The following is a 22,454-nucleotide window of genomic DNA, read 5'->3' as shown; positions in this document are numbered from 1 at the left end:
ATGGATGTAAGCAACATCACAGGAGCCACTTAAGCATTGCCGACCCTTGAGAACCCTAAATACCCGCTTCTTGAAGAATCCCATGTCGTAGCACAAAGGAAATACCTCAGGAGGCAACTCATTCCACATTCTGCACGTTCTGGGAAGAAACGAGCGGGATGCCCGCTTATTCATGGTGTGCCATGTGCCATGTGTCTAAGAACTTGATCCTAATGTGACGTTTTCAACCAAAAGGTACCACATTGTCGGTTGTCGATAAGGTTGATTTCTAATTGAAGCTATATGGAAATAGCGCCTTACTGACAAGCGACAATAAGTACCCTTTTGGTTTAAAATGGGACCTATATAGAAATGGATTTCCATAAAAATATTAATACTGCAATTTACACTTTTTCGAAACCTTATAAAGGTTCCTTACGACGATTTTCGCGTAGCAGCACGGGATCTGGTAGCTACAACGGCCCGGCCACGACATCGCGCGGCGGCGGCAACGGCGAGCGGCGGCCATAGGGGGGAACGAAAGGTCCGATCGCTGTGTCTCGCTCCAACCTATGGCCGCCGCTCGCCGCTGCCGCCACCGCGCGATGTCGGTCGGGCCGTTAGCGACTCATATAAAAATTCACCCTGCACAGAACTTAAAAAACCGGCCAAGTGCGAGTCGGACTCGCGCACCGAGGGTTCCGTACTTTTTAGTATTTGTTGTTATAGCGGCAACAGACATACATCATTTGTGAAAATTTCAACTGTCTAGCTATCACGGTTCATGAGATACAGCCTGGTGACAGACAGACGGACAGCGGAGTCTTAGTAATAGGGTCCCGTTTTTACCCTTTTGGTACGGAACCCTGAAAATAAACTTTAAAAATCTGTTATCAATTTTAAATTACTCGTTATTTCATTTCACTACGTTATACAGCGTGCAGTCCACCGTGGGGCTTCAAATTTAATGTAGGGTTTGATTATACCCGCTAAATCCTCTTTTATTACGGGACCAACCCCGAAATCAAAAAAAAAAGTCTTATAAACATAGATGAGGGAAAGTACCTTAAAACCTTAAGTTAGCTTTTTTTACTTAGAGTAAAATTTCTTTTATTTTTAAAAATAAACAAATTTGCATTCAACGATTTTTTTAAATTCACTTGTCTCGCCCGGGAATCGAACCGACTAAAAATTCCAAAAAATAAACATCATCTATTTTATTCCACTAGTCGATACAGTTTTTCTCCAAGAAATTAGGTCTTACCTTTACACTCATCTGTCTTACAAAATATCCATAAAATAATAGTGAGTGAAACCGTACTGATCTAAATATTTTGAAAATAAACAAAATTGCAAAAAAAATTGTAAAAGTAGGTAGTAAAAATTTTGTATTCGAATATTTAGTACTCAAGAATATTTTTAGACAGGCAAAAAAAAACAGAATGCAATTTTGTTTCTTTTCAAAATATTTAGATCAGTATGTTTTGAAATATGTCTCACGATAGTTTAATAAAAAAATTGTTTCTTTTAAAGAATAAAAGAATGTTTCCTTTAAGTAAAATGAGCATACTTAAGGTTTTAAGGCGGTTTCCCTCCAGGGCCCATTTGTTTTTTTCCATCCTGTATATTTACCTGACACTGTATTAAGGCCGTAACACACCATCGCACCGCACCAAGGTCATTGTGCGACGCACCCATAAGTAAGAGCGAGAAAGCGATATCTCTTTCTCGCTCTTACTTATGGGTGCGTCGCAATGCGTCGCGTGCGTCACAATGACTGTGGTGCGGTGCGAGTGTGTTACAGACTTTATAATATCAATGCGAAGTCTGCCGGAGACAGTCTATGCTACGAAATCTCGATATCCCTAAGATATTTTATGCAGAACAGTTACATATCGCGTCGTCGCGCAGGTGACAGGCTGTCGTGTTTTTTTAGTGATTTTTGATTGATTAGTGATAATAACAATGAAGTTATTCTTGCTATTAATTTTAGTGCACCACAGTTCAGCTATTATATATAAATTAAATTGTAAGTTACATTACACTTTTTATTATTGTATTTTTTGGGCAAAGGCATCCCCCCTCTCTTCATTACAAAAAATTTGTGAGTAGTGCCAGATTGTTTTAGACTTACTTAATAAAACTTACACATCTTAGAACAAAACATAATATTATCTTAATAAAAATATCTGGTGCGTACGAAATAATTAATAAATCATAATTATGAATAACGGACATATGTGTAATGGCAAAACCTGCTATATGTTTGTTTACCTACCTTCGTAATCTTTATTGTACTTACCTATATATTATATCCACTTCATAAAATACTATCACAACATTACAATAAAATCACTAAAAAATACAATCATTAAATTCATTAAAAATACTTAAGAACTAAGAAAAAAATTAACAATAAACTTAACTATAAATACAACGAAACCTAAACTAACTACTTAAACCATAAAATCTATTCGAACAACCCACCCCGCGTCGCTCCCGACGCAAAGGTGCCCATCACGCTTGCTGCGTTTTCGCATTGAACCGCGATGGACAACCTCTGCTCCAGGAACGACCCGTTACCGTTGTATTATTTGTTGTGATATAAAGAAATAAAAAATAAATAAAATATTTTGTGGGCATATGATTTTGTAATTTATACATTAATTAATAATTATTGTTAACACCTACTTACAATGAATTATTATTTATTAATGACCAGATATTTCCCGCTTTTAAATGTGCTAAAAAAACGGCCAAGCGCGAATCGGACTCGCGCACGAAGGGCCCCGTACCATTACGCAAAAAGCGGCAAAAAAATCACGTTTGTTGTATTGTATCTTCTTCCTCCTTGACCTTTTTCCCATTTACTTGGGGTCGGCCTTTCTTGTCCTTTTCTTCCATAATACACGGTTTTTGGCTATTTCAGCGTCTGTATTAACATCTTTCATGTTTCATCATCAGGGTCATGTTTGTTGTATGGGACTTAGATTTATTTTTTTCTGTTATTAGTATTTGTTTTTATAGCGGCAACAGAAATACATCATCTTAGAAAATTTCACGGTTCTCACGTCTATCACGGTTCATGAGATACAGCCTGGTGATAGACAGAAGGACAGACAGACGGACAGCGGAGTCTTAGTAATAGGGTTCCGTTTTTAACTTTTGGGTACGGAACCCTAAAAATAGGTAACTTTTATTGAAGTTGAAAACAAATACGAACGTTTCCAAAAAAAAAATACGAAGGAAAATAAATGCACTACATCTGTACTTAAGTAGTCTAAAGGTACCGTTCGGATTTAGACTGCAACAGCATTACTGCTGCAGTATTGCAGCGCGACATTACTGCTGAAGTATTGCAGCGCGACAATATTGCTGCAGTATTGCAGCGCGACATAACTGCTGAAGTATTGCAGCGCGACATTACTGCCGACCGTAATACTGCCGCAAAAGTCAAATATCCGGGCAGCCACACTATTGACATTTGCGGCAGTAATATTTTTTTAAGTATTTGAAACATGTTTCCATGACATTACAGTCGCCACCAATGCGTCATGAAACTATATAAATTAGAAACACAACATATTAAATCACATTTCCAATCGGGTCTATCGCGAATTTATTTTGTTACCTTTATTTACCGACGTTTCGACACAGGTTTCACTGGTCTGCTGGTTAAAACCTGTGTCGAAACGTCGGTAAATATAACAAAATAAATTCGCGATAGACCCGATTGTAAATGTGATTTAATATGTGTTCAAAACGCGAAAGTTTTAAATGTTATACACAACAGTTGACAGCCTAGCATCCATGTAATGTGGTCGGCAGTAACGCGCTGCAATACTTCTGCAATCGACTGCATTACTGCAGGAAACGTAAAAATGTAAATTTCTCAATAAAATGAGCTTTTATCTTCCTGCCCCAAATCGATGATACTGCCTGGATTTTTTACGTACTACTGCAGCAGTAATGCTGGTGGAATCTGAATCCGAACTGTACCTTAAATTAGCTGCGCACTGGTAATTAATAACAAAAATGTAACGTTTTCAATCAAAAGAGCACATTGTCGCTTGTCGATAAGGTTGATTTCTAATTGAAGCTATATGGAAATAGGCTTACTGACAATAAATAGAGGTCAGACAAGGTTTGTTTTGCCAAGTTGTTGTTTGACCCCTTGTGCCCTTGAATCACGAGCGTAGGGAGACCTCTTGAGCGTTAAGAAGCCTCCCAAGGCCCTCGAGGATAAAGGCAGGGGTGCGAAACTCCTCGTTTCGGGCAAACTCGGCTCCGTTCGGCTCAGCATTGCTCCGAGCAATTCTTAGGGTTGGCACAATTTGACGTCCCTATAAATAAATAAATAAATAAATTCATTTATTAAGGACCAACTTGGATCAATTTGTGTTAGTGACAGTTTTATCTTAAGGCTAATGTTAGTATATACATAATTATTTACTGACTAGCTAACTATATAAAATTCTAGTTTCTAAAATAAATAAGTAAGCAGATTTTCTCAAAAACCACTATCCTATGAGTGCACGGCCACAGATAAGATAATGACTTGAATTTTGGCAACCCTAAATAATCGAAAGGGATAGTGACATATATTAAAAACCGGCCAAGTGCGAGTCGGACTCGCGCACGAAGGGTTCCGTACCATTACGCAAAAAACGGCAAAAAAATCAAGTTTGTTGTATGGGAGCCCCACTTAATTATTTATTTTATTCTGTTTTTAGTATTTGTTGTTATAGCGGCAACAGAAATACATCATCTGTGAAAATTTCAACTGTCTAGGTTCATGAGATACAGCCTGGTGACAGACGGACAGACGGACAGCGGAGTCTTAGTAATAGGGTCCCGTTTTTACCCTTTGGGTACGGAACCCTAAAAAGAGGGAAGCTATGATGGCGCCATCTCTGCAAACCTTTAAAGGTTCATGAGATACAGCCTGGTCACAGACGGACAGACAGACAGACAGACTGGTGAAAAGCAGTTTTGTAGGAGGCAAATGAGCAGAAGAATTGCCTGATGTAAGGGATTACCGTCGTCCATTGGACAACCGCAACACCAGAGGGTTTTTAATTGCGTTGCCGGCCTTTAAGATGGGAGTACGCTCTTTTCTTGAAGGTATAAATATCGCATCGGTCCGGAAATACCGCAGGCTACAGTTCATTCCGCAGCAGTTTAGCTGTGCGAGGCAGGAAATTTCTGAGGAAACGCACAGTTGAGGATTGCCAACCATTCATATACTCATAATATTATCATGTCATCATCATCATATTATCAGCCTTCTATCGTCCACTGCTGAGCATAGGCCTCTTCGAGTACGCCACTTATCCCGGTTCTGGGCTAATCTCATCCAGAAGTGACGCAATCTTCCGAATGTCGTCCACCCAACACCAACGAACGCCAACCACTCCTTTCGTCTGAAGGCGGCAAAATATACTAACTTAATTCCGTTGGCGCAACAACCCTTTGTGGGTCTTGGCCTCCTCCACAATCTTCCTCCAGTTGTCGCGGTGCCTGGCGACCTTCTTCCAGTTGGTAAACATTCCCATCTTCCTTAGATCTTCCTCTACACCATCCGTCCAACGCTTCTTAGGCCTGCCATGCGGTCTTTTTTGTTGTGGCTTCCACCTTGTCATTGCTTTTGCTGCCCTCTTGTCCGGCATCCTTTCAAGGTGACCCGCCCATCTCAACCGCTGCGACTTATGTTCTTGTGCTCTATGAGTAAATCCAACTTGTGGCTCATGCGTTGACGGTAGAGGTAAAGGTAAAGGTGCAGAGTATATGATGATAAATCGAAAAAGTTGATGTTTCTTTCAGTTACAGAGTTCAGCAAAATGCCGGAGCTGTTCAAAATGGATGATTACGACGAATGTGTAGTGCAGCCAGGAGGGACATATTGCTTGGTCGACGCAGTTCTGTACTCCAAGGATGACTCCGAGCTGATGCGGATGATAGTGGTGAGCTTCTAACTTTTACAAGCTTTTATTTACTAACTAAAACAAATAACACATATAATTAAGGCTAAGCTTAGTTAAAATAATCTCAAAATATAGAGATTGTAACTGAGTTAAGACGAATGTTTGTACCTAACCTCTTATGTAATAAAGTTTAAATTTTTAATTTTTTTATTTATTTAGTTTCACCTGCATGTCCCGTTGTCTGTCTGCAACCAAATCTAAATTTGAACTTCCCGGTTTCTAATAAAGCTAAAAAACCGGCCAAGTGCGAGTGGGACTCGCGCACGAAGGGTTCCGTACCATTACGCAAAAAACGCCAAAAAAATCAGGAATATTACGCGAAACGCAGTAGAGGCGCCACTACCACAATCTGAGGGACTATCGCGAAACAAGAGAATCGAAATTTCGTTATTTAACATCTCTGTCACTCTTGCATATTCGAGCGATAAAGAGGCAGATAGCGAAATTTCGGATTCCTGTTTCCCGGTATTAGGTTATCTGTAAACAAACCGCCTTGATACATCAATGTTATATTTTATTATCTCTGAAAACTTGTCAAAAACTGTTAAAGGTACAGTATGTATAAGTTACTCTATGGTTTATTAAAAAGGCTAATGCTGCACTTTTGTGGCAGAACATTGCAGTAAAGCCCGCTCCAGACTACGCGGCGCGAAGCCGCGAACGCGAGTGTGGAGTCGATTTCGCTGATTAGCGACCTAGACTCCACACTCACGTTCGCGGCTTCGTGCCGTGATTCGCGCATGAGTGTGGAGTGACCTTAATATCCCCTATTGTTTATTATTTTCAAAAGAGATCGACAACTTCCGTGAATAATTTTATTACGCTATTTATTATATGATTCCAAGAACATATAAATATAACTTACATAACCATAAAGTGTGATATCAGGTTCACGATCAACCAAGTAATTGCCATTATTAACGCTTAAATACCGCTGTAATGAGAGGGCACACTTTGGCTGCTTTGACCTAGGATAATATTGTAATGAATACTAGCCTTGCGTAAGTTGTTAAGGTAACGTTCGGATTCAGGCTGTACCAGCCTTAGGCTGCCTGTCCACTGTGAAGCGAGGCAACCGAGTGATCGAGATAAAAATCCACCAATAGAATTGCATAATTCCGCTCCGAGATTAAATATTGAGTTTGAGTTAAAAAGTATGAGTTTTGAATGATTCACGGTTAGTTTCACTAGACAATAGACTAATATTGACCGGGATATGGACCGCGATTCTTCTACCAATACAATACCTTTTGTATTGTTTTTGAGCTCCCGATATTTCGACGCAGTTACATCTTGTTCACGGGTGACTGATTTAAAGATATCGGGAGCTCATAAACAATACAAAAATTAATCGCGGTCCATATCCCGATCAATATGTCTAAAAACTGAAATAAATGTCATATACGAAGGAAAAAATGACCAAAGCCTCCAGTGTCCAGAGCTGGAATCGAACCAGCGTCCCCCGTTTACCGGACAGGTGCCTGAACCGCTCGGCTACCCGGTCACGGTGGCATGGGTCGAAATATGACAATTTCTCTAAGGCTTGTGGCGCCCCCTTAAAAACACAAAGTAAAATATTTTCATAGAAAATAATTTAATTTGTTCTTAGAGAATATAAGTCTAGTTAAAAAGTATGGTCGTCAAAATCTAAAAAAACCTCATAGGTAGTACGTAAATGATTAATTCGTATGTTTTTTCTTCCAGGAATACTCAGAATACAAGAAAAAGCATTTTAACCACACAGTGGTACACAGAGCGGTGTGCGTCCAAGAAACTTGCAAGGAATTCATAAAGAATAGGAGTTTAGAAAACGATACGGACCTAGGATTGATCCTTGAGGAATGCATCGACGACTCTATGTGGAAGAAATACAAGCTTAATGCCAGGTATGGTTAAGAATCGTTGGCTCGTTGGGCGGACGATATTCGGAAGACTGCGGGTCACTTCTGGATGAGATTGGCTCAGGACCGGGATAAGTGGCGTTGAAGAGAGGCCTTGCTCAGCAGTGGGCGATAAAAGGCTGATATGATGATGATGATGATGGTAAAGAATATTATACTTATTAAATATATTAATAACGGGTCACTCACGTGTTTTAAGTCGAAAACGCTCGACATCCGGTCCGTCACCGTCGACGCAAGCTCCTGATGACGCTTCTCGGTACGGAGTGAAACATGTCGAGCGTTTTCGACTTAAAATACGTGAGTGACCCGTTATTAATATATTTAATATGTCTGTGTCTCACGGAAGTTTTGTTATTAAAATTATACTTATTTGACAGTAAGGGTGATGCTTTAACTGCCTAGTGCGCTAATTATAGTTGGTCAAACCAAATTGTCACTAAATAAGAACAAAAAAAACTATACTCATCCTTTTCTTTTGGATGAGTACTAGTGTAAGATATAGATAGTATGATTCTCTCTGTCTATGTTTGAAATGAAACAGTCCTTTGACAAACTATAGCACTATACGTGCCTTTGGCGAAAATTTCAAGGGCCATATATGTATTGTAAAATCTTGTAATGTACTATTCTATACTTCGTTTTGATGAACACACAAGTTTTCTCTCATGTGGACAATAGTTAACAGCTAATGATTTTATCATACTTATCCAAATAAAAGGAGTATCTTTACATGTGGATATATAACCTTATTAGCATTATATGATCTGTGCTTATAGCCCTTATAGCCCTTGACTACTACTAAAATTAACCTTTATAGCCATTATGTTTTGGGTATCGAGTCGCTTGCCTATCGGTATTCTATCGGATACATTCTGGGGAGTGCGCACAGGAACTGCACGACCTGATCCCACCTTCCCCTTTCCATCATCGGACATCCAGGCGCGGGGAGCGAATGCACCCGTTCGTGGTTCACGTTCCATTTCGTCGCTATACTTACTCAACCTCATATCTGCAACAATCATTTGATAGAAAGGTTGCTTTTCTTTCATTCGGAATACGGGTGTTTTTGTCATCAAATGAGTGTTGCAGATACGAGGTTGAGTAAGTGTAGCGGCGATTTGTTCGCACGAAACGTTTTGCCTCCTCCTTTTGGTACGGATGGCTAAGGAATGGAATGCGTGCCGCCATCTGTATTCCCTGATCAATATGACCTCGGTCTCTTTAAAGCAAAAGTGAATAGGCTGTTACTGAACCGGTGAGCTCCATCTTAGGCCCTGTCTTCACTTTCCATCAGGTTTCTAGGGCCAATCGCCGATCAGTTTATAATATTTAAAAATAATGTCTACAGGAAATACGTGAACACAGTAATGTGTTTGACCCATTTGATAGAAGCTCGATTATTCATATACAAAGTCAAAGTCAAAGTCAAAATATTCTTTATTCAAATAGGCCTAGCAACAAGCACTTTTAAATTGTCAAGTTTTACAAGTTTTACAAATTACTCATGAATATTTCATATTCATGAGTTTAATGACACACCTGTGTTGTCATAAACTATATAGCATATAATTAAATACGCTGAGGTTACATAACAAGGGCGCCATAACAATATGACGTATCGGAATGCTTATATGTCACGGCGATACGATACTGATTACTGATTTGTCAGTGTCAATAGTGACGTTTTTGGTCCAAAAAATGTCAAATTTGACACTGACAGATCAGTATCGTATCGCCGTGACATCCTATAAGCATTGTTCGAATCAAGCCGAGACGGGGCGTACTTATAGTGTTTTATTGCACAGATGTATAGTATAGTATGAATCTTCTCAAATTGCCATGTGTCTGACCGCTCGCATAAAAAAAAACAATGACTTGTTTAACAGATTAGGGTCTTAGGCGTAATTTGAGAAGATTCAACATATAGCTATTATATTAGTGTGTTCTCGTAACTTGTAAATCTGTAGGTTTGGTCCGAGCCGGTAAATTTTTAAATTTTTAAAATATTATTCCTTTATTATTGTTTTGTCTTACTACTATTTCTACAATGTGTATTGCAGGTTAAAAGAAATAAATTATTGCAAGAGACATGGACAAAATAGAGCACTCGGCGCAGGAGACTACATTATGGGCATTGTTTACTTGTCGCTAATCGCCATCAACGCAGCTGGCTCCACCTATGATCTGCTTAAAGGCGAAAACGCAAGTAAGTTACTATTTTTTGTGTTTGTAGTGCGATAAGGAATATTTTGTCTTTAATTGTGACGTTTTCAATCAAAAGGTACCACATTGTCGGTTGTCGATAAGGTTGATTTCTAATTGAAGCTATATGGAAATAGCGCCTTACTGACGCGACAATAATAATTTAATATAATATAAATTAATAAATATAAATTAAATAATATAACAATAATTTTGGTTGAAAATGGAACAATTTGTGCTTGAGTTTAAGATAGTTTTTATACATTCAATAGAACAAGGTAGAAGACTTTGTTAATGTATACTCTGGCATGGCCATTTTGTCAATAGAAAAAGGCGGAAAATTAAAAAAAAATGTAGACGCGTAGGCTCTTATAGAAAATTTGAATTTCACGCCTATTTCTACTGACAAGTTTTGTGTGTTTGAGTATTAATTGTTTTCTCCTTCAAACTGTTAGACGTCTGAGTTCAGAAATATTGCAGCATTCCATCCACGTCAACTTCGGCAATACCGCAATCTTCTAGGTCCGGGGATCTTAAAATCCATTCAATATATGTTCAGGAGCCCTCCTCTTTACATAATATATCCTAACGATCTAAACTGCTCTTTTGTAGCTTGTTGTGAGTCCGAGATTTCTATCACGAAATATTTATGTAATAACTAGAGATGACCCGGCGAACATCGTTTCACCTATATCTATCAATTTATTTGTTTTGATAAGTCTTAATTTTTTCTTTCATAAGAACCTTCTAATTTATATTCACAACGGCGGCGGCGGGACTTAATCGCGTAAAATAAGTTTTAAATTTACCTCCGAGGTTTCGAGGACGGCGGTTGTCCCCGTCGTCCCGCCGTTGTGAATGATAATAAGTAAACATCGTGAAAGTTTAAACCTCTTCTTCTTCTTCAGGCCTTATCCCATTTTTATTTGGGGTCGGCTCTCCTAATCAATTTTCTCCAGTTGTATCTGTTCTGGGTCGTCGTTGGGTCTATATTTTTATTCTCTAGGTCTTTCTTAACTACGGACATCCATGTAAGTCGGGGTCGTCCACTCTTTTTCGGCTTTTCCACACTCTCTAGCACCTTCCTAGTCATGTGGTCCTCCGGCCTTCTCATGACATGACCATACCATCGTGTTTCCGTTAGCTTGTCCTGTATGGGTCTTATTTTGAACGAGCCTCTGATGTAACGGTTTGGCACTTTGTCCAGTTGTGGCAGTTTAAACCTTCTCCTGACAACAAACACAACAAAAAAATAATTAGCGAAATTGGTCCACCCGTTCATGCGTGAAGCCGTGACCAAGTCAAATAGGAATTGTATAAGTACATAAAGATAACCTTTGACTATGACAATAATAATCAATAAAAACTTGATATGAAAGATAATGGTCAGTATAAATGTTTCAGAAAATCCATATCTCCTGGCGTTCTCCGTACGCCAGAACTGGCGTAAGCTGGTGGCGCCAAGCGGCCTAGGACCTGACCCTCGACTCAATAGACTCACTGTATTCAACGGGCTCAGGTATTTTAAACGGGTCACTCACGTATTATTAAGTTGAATAGCTCGACATGTTTCGATCCAATTTTCGAGGATCCTCTTCACGGGTCTAAAATTGGATCGAAACATGTCGAACTGTTCGACTTAATAATACATTTAAATATGTTTGTGTCACACCAATATATCTACCTCATTTAGGTAAAAAAGTTGTAGACGACATTGACTTATTATCAGCATATCAGGGGTGACGTCGTCTTTCCCAACCAAAAATTTTATATGCCGGTCTTCTCCACATTGACCTTCAGTCCTAAATTCCTAAGGTTTATTTACTTGTATCTCAACAGGGCTATGACAATGATATGCGTGTTCTTTTCGCACACCGCACTCATAATGGTCTTCTCATACCTCAAGAATCCCTACTATATCGAGACGGTAAGATTTTACTTATATATTATATGTAGTTATTTAAGGATTTGCCACACTAGATGCGTTCTGCGGTCAGCGGTCAGGTCAAACCCGCATTATGTTACATTGACAGCAACCTTTGAAGTTGAAGTTTGACCTGACCGCTGCCCGCAGAACGCATCCAGTGTGGCAAATCCTTTAACGTTAAGAAAATGTCAGAAACGGAACAAACGTGTGAAAGAAAGATGAAAAAGTTGCAAGAGCAATAAGGAGATGAACGGTTGAAGCGTGAACATGCATGAAATACGATTACAGTAAGACTGTTGCAAAATAGTAGATTGTACAACAAGGGCATAAAACGATCCATTTTTATCCGATGCAATTAAATTTATCGAGCGCAGCGAGGACCAATACAGTCGAGGATAAAAATGAAAATTTATGCCTGAGTTATACGTTATAAACTACTTTTCACTTCGATTGTGAGTAAAATATACAAAAATATCGTAGGTTATAAATAAATTTTGTAGGTTATTTTACCATATTTATTCAAGACTAAAGAAAATTGTACTCGGGCCGGTCGGGGGCGCGGGGCACGCCGGTCGGGAGCGCGCCGGTCGGCGGTTTTCTGTTGGTGCGCCCCGGCAGGGCTGGAAGTTTGTGTGTTAGATTTTGGACTGTATTGCTAAGTCGATAAGGATCGTAATAGATGATTTTACTTCATGTTCTAGAACATAATAAGCAATTTTATGTCGTCTACGCACGACTTAAATTCGAACTTTACGAGCATGGAAGTCCGCATTGAAAGTTGCACGCTCTTACTAATAAAACATTAAATTTATGTTATCCTCATTCCAGTCATACGAGGATCCCGGCAAATTTATCCTCTTCAACGGATCCCTAGTTACGTACACGTTCTTCGTCATGTCCGGGTTCTTGTTGGCATTTAACTTCGAGCTACATGCAGAGAAACACCGAGTTACCCTGTGGGATTGGCCCAAGGGCATGCTGATGCGATGGCTGAGGTAAGGTCATGGTTGAACAGTTTACTTTAAAATACTGAAAGACTTATCTTAAGAGCCAACAGGAGTGGTCATTTCTCCATACAAACGTACTCGACTGTTTCCTCCGTGGTTTTTGAAGCTAGAGGAATGATTTTTTCAACACACATTAATATTGTCAATATCTGTCGGTGTGTTTTGCTTTTTTTGATATTTTTGTTGGACTCTTGTCGGTGGAGCAATTTCCAAGTTGATATATGTTGTGCCTTCTCTTTGACCGCCTGATAAGACACGACGTTTACTTTTTTAAAGTTCCCTACCCAAAGGGTAAAAACGGGACCCTATTTTTTATTTATTTATTTTATTTATTTATTTATTTTATAAATACGTTTACACGACTTTACAGTAAACCAATACGTCATGAAACTAACACATAACAACATAGAATTATTACACTAAGTATTACATTACATTTCACACACGGATAACAAACATTACGTTACACTCGAGGGCCTAGCGTCCATCACCTCACAGAACCTCAAGCATTCGTTTCTCACAGCAACCCATCGCCATGCAATCAAATCGCATTCCGGTGCTGACGCCAAGAGCGCATTAAGTAGAGAGAGAGCGCGCGGCAGTGGCGAGTTTCTTCGCGACACAGTTCGCGCAGCCGGCACAGCTAATGACTAAGACTTCGCTGTCCGTCTGCCTGTCCGTCTCATGAGATACAGCCTGGTGACAGAGCTGCTTAGCTAGACAGTTGAAATTTTCACAGATGATGCATTTCTGTTGCCGCAGACTATAACAACAAATACTAAAAACAAAATAAAATAAATATTTAAGTGGTGCTTTCATACAACAAACGTGATTTTTTTTGCCGTTTTTTGCGTAATGGTACGGAATCCTTCGTGCGCGCTGCCGACTCGCACTTGGCCGGTTTCTGTTACTTATCAAGCCTTCTTGAATTCCCCTCTTTTACGAAAACAGCACGTCATCACGTCTCGCTTAAACTTACCTGCCTTTACACTTCCTTCAAAATTATCAAATAGAGACTAAGGACTAAGGCAATACGGAGTAATACTGCAATGTTCTGCCGCCAGAGGCAGCACAAGCACAAACCCTAAACCATAGAGTAACTTATAAATATATACTATGCCATAAAACTCCCGTGAGACTCAAACATATTAGATTATTTTAAACCGGGTCACTCACGTATTATTAAGTCGAATAGCTCGACATGTTTCGGTCCAATTTACGAGGACCGTCTTCACGGAGTACACGCCGCGCCCTCGACCAGTGAAGACGTGTCGTGTCTCCGTGAAGACGATCCTCGTAAATTGGACCGAAACATGTCGAGCTATTCGACTTAATAATACGTGAGTGACCCGGTTTAAAATAATCTAATATACTATGCCTTAAACAGTTTTTAGTGTTCCGTGCCAAACTTTGTTTTTACAAGTTTTCACAGATTATTTGTTACGAATAAATATGACATCGATGAATCAAAGCGGTTTGTTTACAGTCTGTGCTAGTAATGCCCCCTACGCAGAGTTTTGACCTTTATTGATTACCTATAGAGAATACTCTCTCTTTCTTACAATGATGTTATAATGACTCTCTGATTGAAATAATTTTGTACTTAATGTTTTATTTCAAACATGGAAAAAACTAGTCATCATTCCATTTGTTTCCAGATTGACACCAACGTACGCCCTCATAATATTCACGATCATGACTTTGATGCGGCACTTAGGCGACGGCCCGCTCTGGGACTTGCTGGTTACCAGCGAAGCGCCGGCCTGCAACCAGTACTGGTGGGCGCACTTGCTCTACATTAACAACTACATCTACGATGACTCGCATTGCTTCCCGCAGAGCTGGTGAGTTGCCATTTGTTTTATATGTATGTTCCTCGAATCCAGGGACAGATTTAGAAAATATTTTTTCTCAAAAATGGAGCCAAAAATCGTCCGTTTAAGTCCTGGTCGCGTTCGACACTTCGTTTTCTATATAGAAAGTATCACGTGATAACCTATCTTAGAAAACGAAGTTTCGGACGCCTTGACCAGGACCCAAGCCGTTCTGGCGTGGGTCATCCTTGCAAGCGCTGATGATGAAGTATAAAATGATAGCGTTTGCAAGGAAATTTGAGTCCTATACGGAAAAAGTCCTGCAAGTGTCACACTGCTGGGCAAAGACACCCCCTTTGCCACCTTCTTTTTTTCCTTCACGGTTTTGAGTTACATCTGACCAGTCTGTCAAAAAGGGGTCCAAGTTATCCCGCCATCGCCGACAAGGTCTGCTGGCCTATTAAATATATTAATAACGGGTCACTCACCCTTATTATTAATATATTTAATATGTCTGTGTCTCACGGAAGTTTTGTTATTAAAAGGTCTGCTGGATCCCCGGTTTGACTCACGGGTTAACTAATATCTTGGCACCCAAGTCAATCAGAACATATTAAACCCTTACCTTCCGACCTTCATTTCCGACGTTTTGACGCAGGTTACGGATTCGGTGGTAGCGGATAACTGATGTCCTAAAAATCTAAAAACAGATATTTTTGTGTTACTGACGAAAAATCTAAGAAAAATTTGGGAGCCGACATTTCACCGCAAATATGTTAATTGGGGCATTTTCTATGAAGAGGGACCTTATTTTCGATGGCGCTTACGCCGCACAGCGTTGCGCGGCATTGTATTTATATCGGAGCATCGTTTATAATAACGTAAGCGCCATCGACAACAAGGTACCTTTTAATAGAAAATACCACAACTATTGTCCGACACGAAACGCGAAAGTTTTAAATATTATATTGGCTCATCAAATCATAATATTTCTGTCAGGTACTTGGCAGCAGACACGCAGTTGTTCGGCGTAGGTTTGCTGTTGTGCATCCTCTTCCGGAAATGGCGTCTGCAGCTCCTCGCGCTCAGCGTGATGCTGATCATCTCCATCCTCATTCCTGCAGCACACACATACTTCCAGGATCTTGACGCGGTGGTCCTACAGAGTCCAGAGTGAGTAATTATTATTTTTATCTCTTAAACTTTATCGGAAGATAGTGAGTTTTAAAGTGAGACCTTTACCCGAAAAAATAACCGAAGGGAGACTTCGATGGTTTGGGGCCCAAACTTTGGGCACGTCATGCGCCGAGAACCCGAACACGTGACACGCAAGATGCTGGATATGTTCCCCACACAATCGCGACGAGGAAGACCCCGACATAACATGGCTGGCAAAGGTGAAGAGGGATATGGAAGAAACCCAAATCCCACCTGAGATGACCCAGGACCGAGAAGCCTAGCGAAATATAACTAGGAGAGCCGACCCTAAATAATGGAAAAAGGACAAAGAGAAGAAGAAGTGAGTCTAAATCTTTTTGGCACTCAAGAGCTTTGAAAATTCTGGTTGGACCAAAATCCAAAAATTGGGTCTAAAGTTTATGCCCAATATTTTGGACGTTATCGAATAAGGAAACCCTTAAGTATATAAACTATAATGTATGTAAACTTCGGGTTTTATTTTTAATTCCATGACGTTTATGATATACATAGAAAACTTTATGGCACCCCTCAATCAAAGATGCAGTTTCAAAAAATAATTGAGTGGACCTAGAGGCAAACTATAGGCAAACGACAGGCCAATGGTGTAATGTTTCCTTTATTTACCGATATTTCGACACAGGTTCCACTGGTCGTGGTCGTGGCTACCTGACGTCCCAGCAAAATGTCAAAACAGAGATTTGTGGGACTACCCGACGAAAAGTGTATTTTTTGTAAATGTGTTTTAATATGTATGTAGGAGGAGGAGGAGGATATGTATGTATGTATTTAATAGTGTTCAAAACCCGAAGGTTTTAAATGTTAAATTCTCATTTGCTTCAGAGTTTTACGTAGTATTTATCGCACCGACGACACTTTCCGGCTGGTATTTGCGCGCGGACACACGAACCTGTCTACATACACGTTGGGCATCGCCGGCGGGCTGCTGGCCTACCACGGGGTGAAGAACGACCAGAAAATATCTGCACGTCTGCAGGTTAGTGCCTGTGTTCCTTTCCTACTGAATGAAGGAACAAACTTGTCCAAGTGCTTATACATAATATGTTAGGCATCGCCGGAGGAGTGTTTTCCTAACACTGGTTGAAAAGTGACCAGATAATCTCTGCACGTCTGCAGGTTAGTGCCTGTGTTCCTTTCTACTGAATCATGAAATAAAACTATGAAAACGGATTATATCGCGTATATTGAATTTATAATACATCCCGACGTTTCGAACCCTTTACAGCGTTCGTGGTCAACGGGTGACTGAGGAAAAATTACAAAGTGCAAAAATACCCACATACTAAAATAATGAACAATCATAGACTATAAACTTTAAGGCTGGTTGTACATGCAAAATCGGTTCATAAGGCTAGTTATACACTACAATTATTTTCAAGTAAAGAGATATATATATATATATATATATATACGCGATAAAAACTACGCCGGCTCCAACCCTACACCACGGACCCGAGAAGATTTAATTCCCTCTTAAATTGTAGGAGGGTATCCCAATATGGGACCGGCAACAAACTCAATTCAAATCAAATTCAATTCTAATTTTTCCTCAGTCACCCGTTGACCACGAACGCTGTAAAGGGTTCGAAACGTCGGGATGTATTATAAATTAAATATACGCGATATAATCCGTTTTCATAGTTTTAATTTACGCTTTATTTATTGTAAAAAAATATTTCAGAAATTCCCCTGGGTGCAGTGGTTGACGTTCCCGATTGGGGTGGGCGTGATACTCACGGGCGGTATCTTCTACATTGACGGCAATGAACCCTCCACCCTGCTCCGGGTTCTGTACGCGTGTCTCTACAAACCCATCTTCCAAATCGTGGTCATTGTAGTGATATTTGCCTGCATCTTCAGGGTTGAAAGTAAGCTAAAGCATAAGTTCAGAAGTACATGTCAGAAATAAACTGTAATTAATGTCATTACCGGGTCTAACGCAACTAGGTTGCACTAGCTGTGGTCACGGAAGACCAGGCCACTCAGAAAGAAGGCTTCCAGAGTTCTTGGAGGGTCCAGGGTGTATCTTCCGTGACCACAGCTAGTGCAACCAGGTTGAAACGTCGGAAAAAAAGGTTAAATAATGAAATTATTCGCGTAAGACCCGGTAATGACATTAATTATGTGTACAAAACGCAAGAGCTATTACACTAAACTGTGTTGGCTTTCAGATACGTACCGCGGTATCGTTGAGTGGCGTGGTTTTTCATGGATGGCCCGCTGCACGTACAGCGCTTTCTTAGTTCACGGGTCGCTGCAACGTGGACTGATTGGTGCGGGGCGACAGCCTACATTTATGTCTGACTATAACGTGGTACGTGCACGATAGTGGAGAGATTGTTAAAGGATACGTGGAAACCCCACACTAGCGTCACAGAAGAAGTAATAGTATTATCATACAGAACGGACACGCACCGCCCCGCCCCGACTCGAATTACCTCGCCCCGCGACAGAAATCTGGCGGACTTCTGGCGGACTATCAGTACTATTTTTAAGCAACTTACTCACACTATGACGCATGACGCGTGTACGGACGTGCCGTTCACATAGAAACGCGAGTGATTTTTGATGTATAGCGTGTCCGCCCTGTGTTAGCGTCTCGAGTGTCGGCGACTAGTCAGCGCTATGGAAAATGGCGTCGCTGCGTAGTTGCGTCAACGTTGCGTCGAGCAGCAACCATAGAGTCTGTTGACTAGATGCTGACGCTCGGGAGACGCTAGTGTGGGGGGCCTTTAGAGCACCGTACTTCTGTTATAACAATTTCGCGGTCGGCATCAGCGTTTAGCGTGCGTTGCGTTGCGTGCGTGTTTGTATATTGATAGTAGTAAGTATTATTTAGATAGTGACTTTTTTATCTCTGTACTGATTTTCTTTTTCGCACCAATTGTAAATTTCGATGGTTGACTGGTAGAGAATGCCTTATGGCATTAAGTCCGCCATTTGTACTTTCTTGTATTGTGCAATAAAGGTTAAATATATAGGTGTATTGTATAATTGATAGCTGTTGGTTCTCCGAAAAATAAATAAATATATAAATAACGACCGGTCTGGCCTAGTGGGTAGTGACCCTGCCTGTGAAGCCGATGGTCCTGGGTTCGAATCCCGGTAAGAGCATTTATTTGTGTGATGAGCACAGATATTTGTTCCTGAGTCATGGGTGTTTTCTATGTATTTTAAGTATTTATATATTATATATATTGTTGTCTGAGTACCCATAACACAAGCCTCCTTGGGCTTACCGTGGGACTTAGTCAATCTGTGTAAGAATGTCCTATAATATTTATTTATTTAAATAAATAATAGGCAAAGATACGATACGATAATTTTCTCAATAACATTGTGTTTTTTAATCTAATTGAATTTTGAACTAAAATGGTATTAAAGAAGGTTCCAATTCCAAAACTGAAAAGCCCAAATCACAGAATATGTAATAGTACTACCGTACAGAAAGGACACTTCCTACAAACCCGAAGTTTGACAGCGATACAGGGATGAATCATGCTGTCCCTTTCTAATGTATGGCACTATCCCTTTCGGCTATTTAGGGTTGTCAAAATTCAAGTCATTATCTTATCTGTGGCCTTGCACGCACGTCAAGTTGTGCCAACCCTAATAATTGCTCGGAGCAATGCTGAGCCGAACGGAGCCGAGCCCGAAAGGAGGAGTGTCTCCCCACTGCCCAAATAAGTACTTCAATTTGATACCTATTGTCTTATTTTTCCAACAGTTGACAATTCTGGCATCGACCATCTTCCTTTCATACGGGTTGGGTGCGCTGCTGTGGATCGCCGTGGAGTCTCCGCTCGCTCAGGTTTCTAAAGCGGCCCTCGCGCCGCCCCGGCGAGAGAAGGTGGAACCGAATGAAGAGGAAACTTCTAAAGTCTGAACTCACAGTGACAAGTTAATTAATAACATGGTGTGCCCGATTACCTTACCAACTTTAACTATTTTTGTGTAATCGAGCCATTTTATTTAAGAGGGGTAAAGCCAGGAAATTAGAAAGGAAAATATATAACGCGCCGTGCGAAAATTGCGACAGAAGATTTGACGATTGCGTACCTTTTAACGTTTTACCTCAACAGCTCTGAATTAGGGTGGGTCAAAATAGTTATTTTCGATACAAGTGCGGAAAAGAGGAAATTCGAAACGAGTGGCGATTAATTAAAATACCACCGCAGGGAGTGTTTTAAATCGACACGAGTTGCGATTTACCTATTCGCACGTGTATCGAACAACGTTTTACAGTACATATGGCCCCTTAAACTTTCGACATACCTATGCACAAAAAGGGCACTTTACGCACTAATGCGAGAACTAATGTACTGTAAAACCTTTTTTTGTAATTTTCCGACGGGGCACCCCTTATATCGTAACACTTATTATGCTATTAAGCTTAGAATAAATTTCCAATATGACTTGGAACTCCGGTGGCCGTTTAAGAAGTGTAACACTCTTACGGTAGATGTCGCTAGGGTCCCCTAGACCCATATAGTGGGAATATTTGCTGACTATGGATGAGGTCTTGGTGGCTCAGTTGGCAGAGCGCTGGAGTATCGATCCAGAGGCCGTGAGTTCAAGTCTCACCAAAGGCATAAATTTTTTCACTTTTAAATTTATTCTAAGCTTAATAGCATCGATCGCAGACGTTTCTGCTTGTTAAAAATTAACTTATTATGCTGATAAAATATACCAAGTTTCGTAACTTTATCTTTACTACAAGGGGATGCTCAACCTTTGAGAACTGAGATTTTTTATGTTGTAAGTATGTAAATTGAAAACGAAAGAAAAAATGTGTTTATTTTTTTATTTTTATTTATGTACCTATCTGTTCTCACACTATTTGAACATGTGATTTATAAGTTTTAAAGTAAAACAACATTTTTATTCTATTTTTATTTTATTTTTCAAGTAAATTTTTAGAATTAAACCAAAATAAATCATAATTTTTTTAAATAAAAGCGGTGTTGCATGGAGGTTTTACGTGTTGAATATTTTACCAGTCTCTGTTAAAGAGAAAAAACCGGACAAGTGCGAGTCTGACTCGCCCACCGAGGATACCGTACTTTTTAGTATTTGTTGTTATAGCGGCAACAGAAATACATCATCTGTGAAAATTTAAACTGTCTAGCTATCACGGTTCATGAGATACAGCCTGGTGAGAGATAGACGGACAGCGGAGTCTTAGTCGTATACCTTTAAACGAATCGGGGGCGAAAAATCGTACCAACTAGATCTTATCTCTAGGAAAACGCACATTTTTGAGTTCTTATATGTTTTCCGAGCAAAGCTCGGTCGCCCAGATATTTGGGGCATTTTCTATGAAAAGGGACCTTATTGTCGATGGCGCTTACGCCGCACAGCGTCGCGCGGCATTGTATTTATATCGGAGCATCGTTTATGGCGTAAGCGCCATCGACAATAAGGTCCCTTTTTATAGAAAATACCACATTTAAATATAAGAGGCCGGTGTCGATTTTAGTCGTAAAAATGTAAAATTGATTGATTTAGTCGGTGAAATTGTACACCTTTTGTTACCTAATTGAAATAACAAGTACTGGTTTCTATTAGCGCATCTTCTTATCTTACCTTTTATCAGAACAATTTGTTGAAAACAGACTCAATAAATTAGTAATCTTTGCTTTTTTGATGGACGTTTAGGTAAACGCGCGTAAAGCACTGATTTTGTCGTTCTTATTTGTAAATTTCGTAGAGTTTGGACGGCTAAACATGGTAATTTTGTATTACACATATCCTGTACTTGACGTTTATCAGACTACATTTTTATTATTATGACTTTGAAGTAGTGTAAATGAAAGTTAGACGAAATCAATTTTCTCCAGAAATTACTTCAAAACAAGTGGCAATTTCTCTGAAAATCGACTTAATTTCAACGTAATTTTGACACAAACAATGTACAACATTTGTTGAAACTATTCTTATACATCAATTTGTATAATTTACCACCAAAGGTATTAATAATAAATAACAATAATTAAAACTAATAATAAACTAAACGTCTAATATGCGCCTCCACCCTGCATCGTACCCGGCTCAAAAGTTCCCATGATGCCTGCAGCATTCCCTCGCTGCACTGCAATTGAGATCTGTTGAACCAGGTACGATCCAGAGCGGGGGTCGCAGCCCCTCTCCCGTAGACGCCTCCCCAGTTCACCAATCAGACGCCGAGCCTCAGAGCCCCAGGTCCCCGCGGTTTCTATTGCCACTGGCACGAAGTCATAGCTTGATTCCAGGGCGGAGTATAGCACACCGTGAGGTTTGCCTCAGGTGGGACGCTGCAAAGGTGCTTACACAAGTCGCGTCCCTCAAGAGACAACGCCCCCTCCGCCATGGAATCAAGGTTAGTCCGTCCGGCCTTTTCCCGTCCGTACGGCTCAAGCCAGGGGGCTCCAATATGCATG

General features: G+C 40.1%; 2 protein-coding genes across 2 annotated transcripts in view; one reads left to right on the top strand and one right to left on the bottom strand.

Moving 5' to 3' along the window:
* Positions 1–22,454, bottom strand: part of LOC134749607 (NADH dehydrogenase [ubiquinone] 1 alpha subcomplex subunit 11) — a 219,711-nt gene that overhangs the window by 6,624 nt on the left and 190,633 nt on the right. The window lies entirely within an intron of this gene.
* On the top strand, positions 1,886–20,922 carry LOC134749599 (nose resistant to fluoxetine protein 6-like). The gene is made up of 13 exons (XM_063684612.1): positions 1,886–2,008; positions 5,803–5,942; positions 7,668–7,849; positions 9,928–10,073; positions 11,474–11,588; positions 11,909–11,996; positions 12,825–12,991; positions 14,662–14,847; positions 15,817–15,990; positions 16,858–17,011; positions 17,717–17,903; positions 18,207–18,349; positions 19,763–20,922. Exons 1-13 carry the CDS (start codon positions 1,945–1,947, stop codon positions 19,919–19,921), a joined length of 1,905 nt encoding a protein of 634 aa, XP_063540682.1. The 5' UTR covers positions 1,886–1,944; the 3' UTR covers positions 19,922–20,922.

The sequence above is a fragment of the Cydia strobilella genome, chromosome 18 (assembly GCF_947568885.1).
Source record: "Cydia strobilella chromosome 18, ilCydStro3.1, whole genome shotgun sequence".
NCBI classification, from domain to species: domain Eukaryota; kingdom Metazoa; phylum Arthropoda; class Insecta; order Lepidoptera; family Tortricidae; genus Cydia; species Cydia strobilella.
This window is presented reverse-complemented; position numbering and strand designations above follow the sequence as displayed.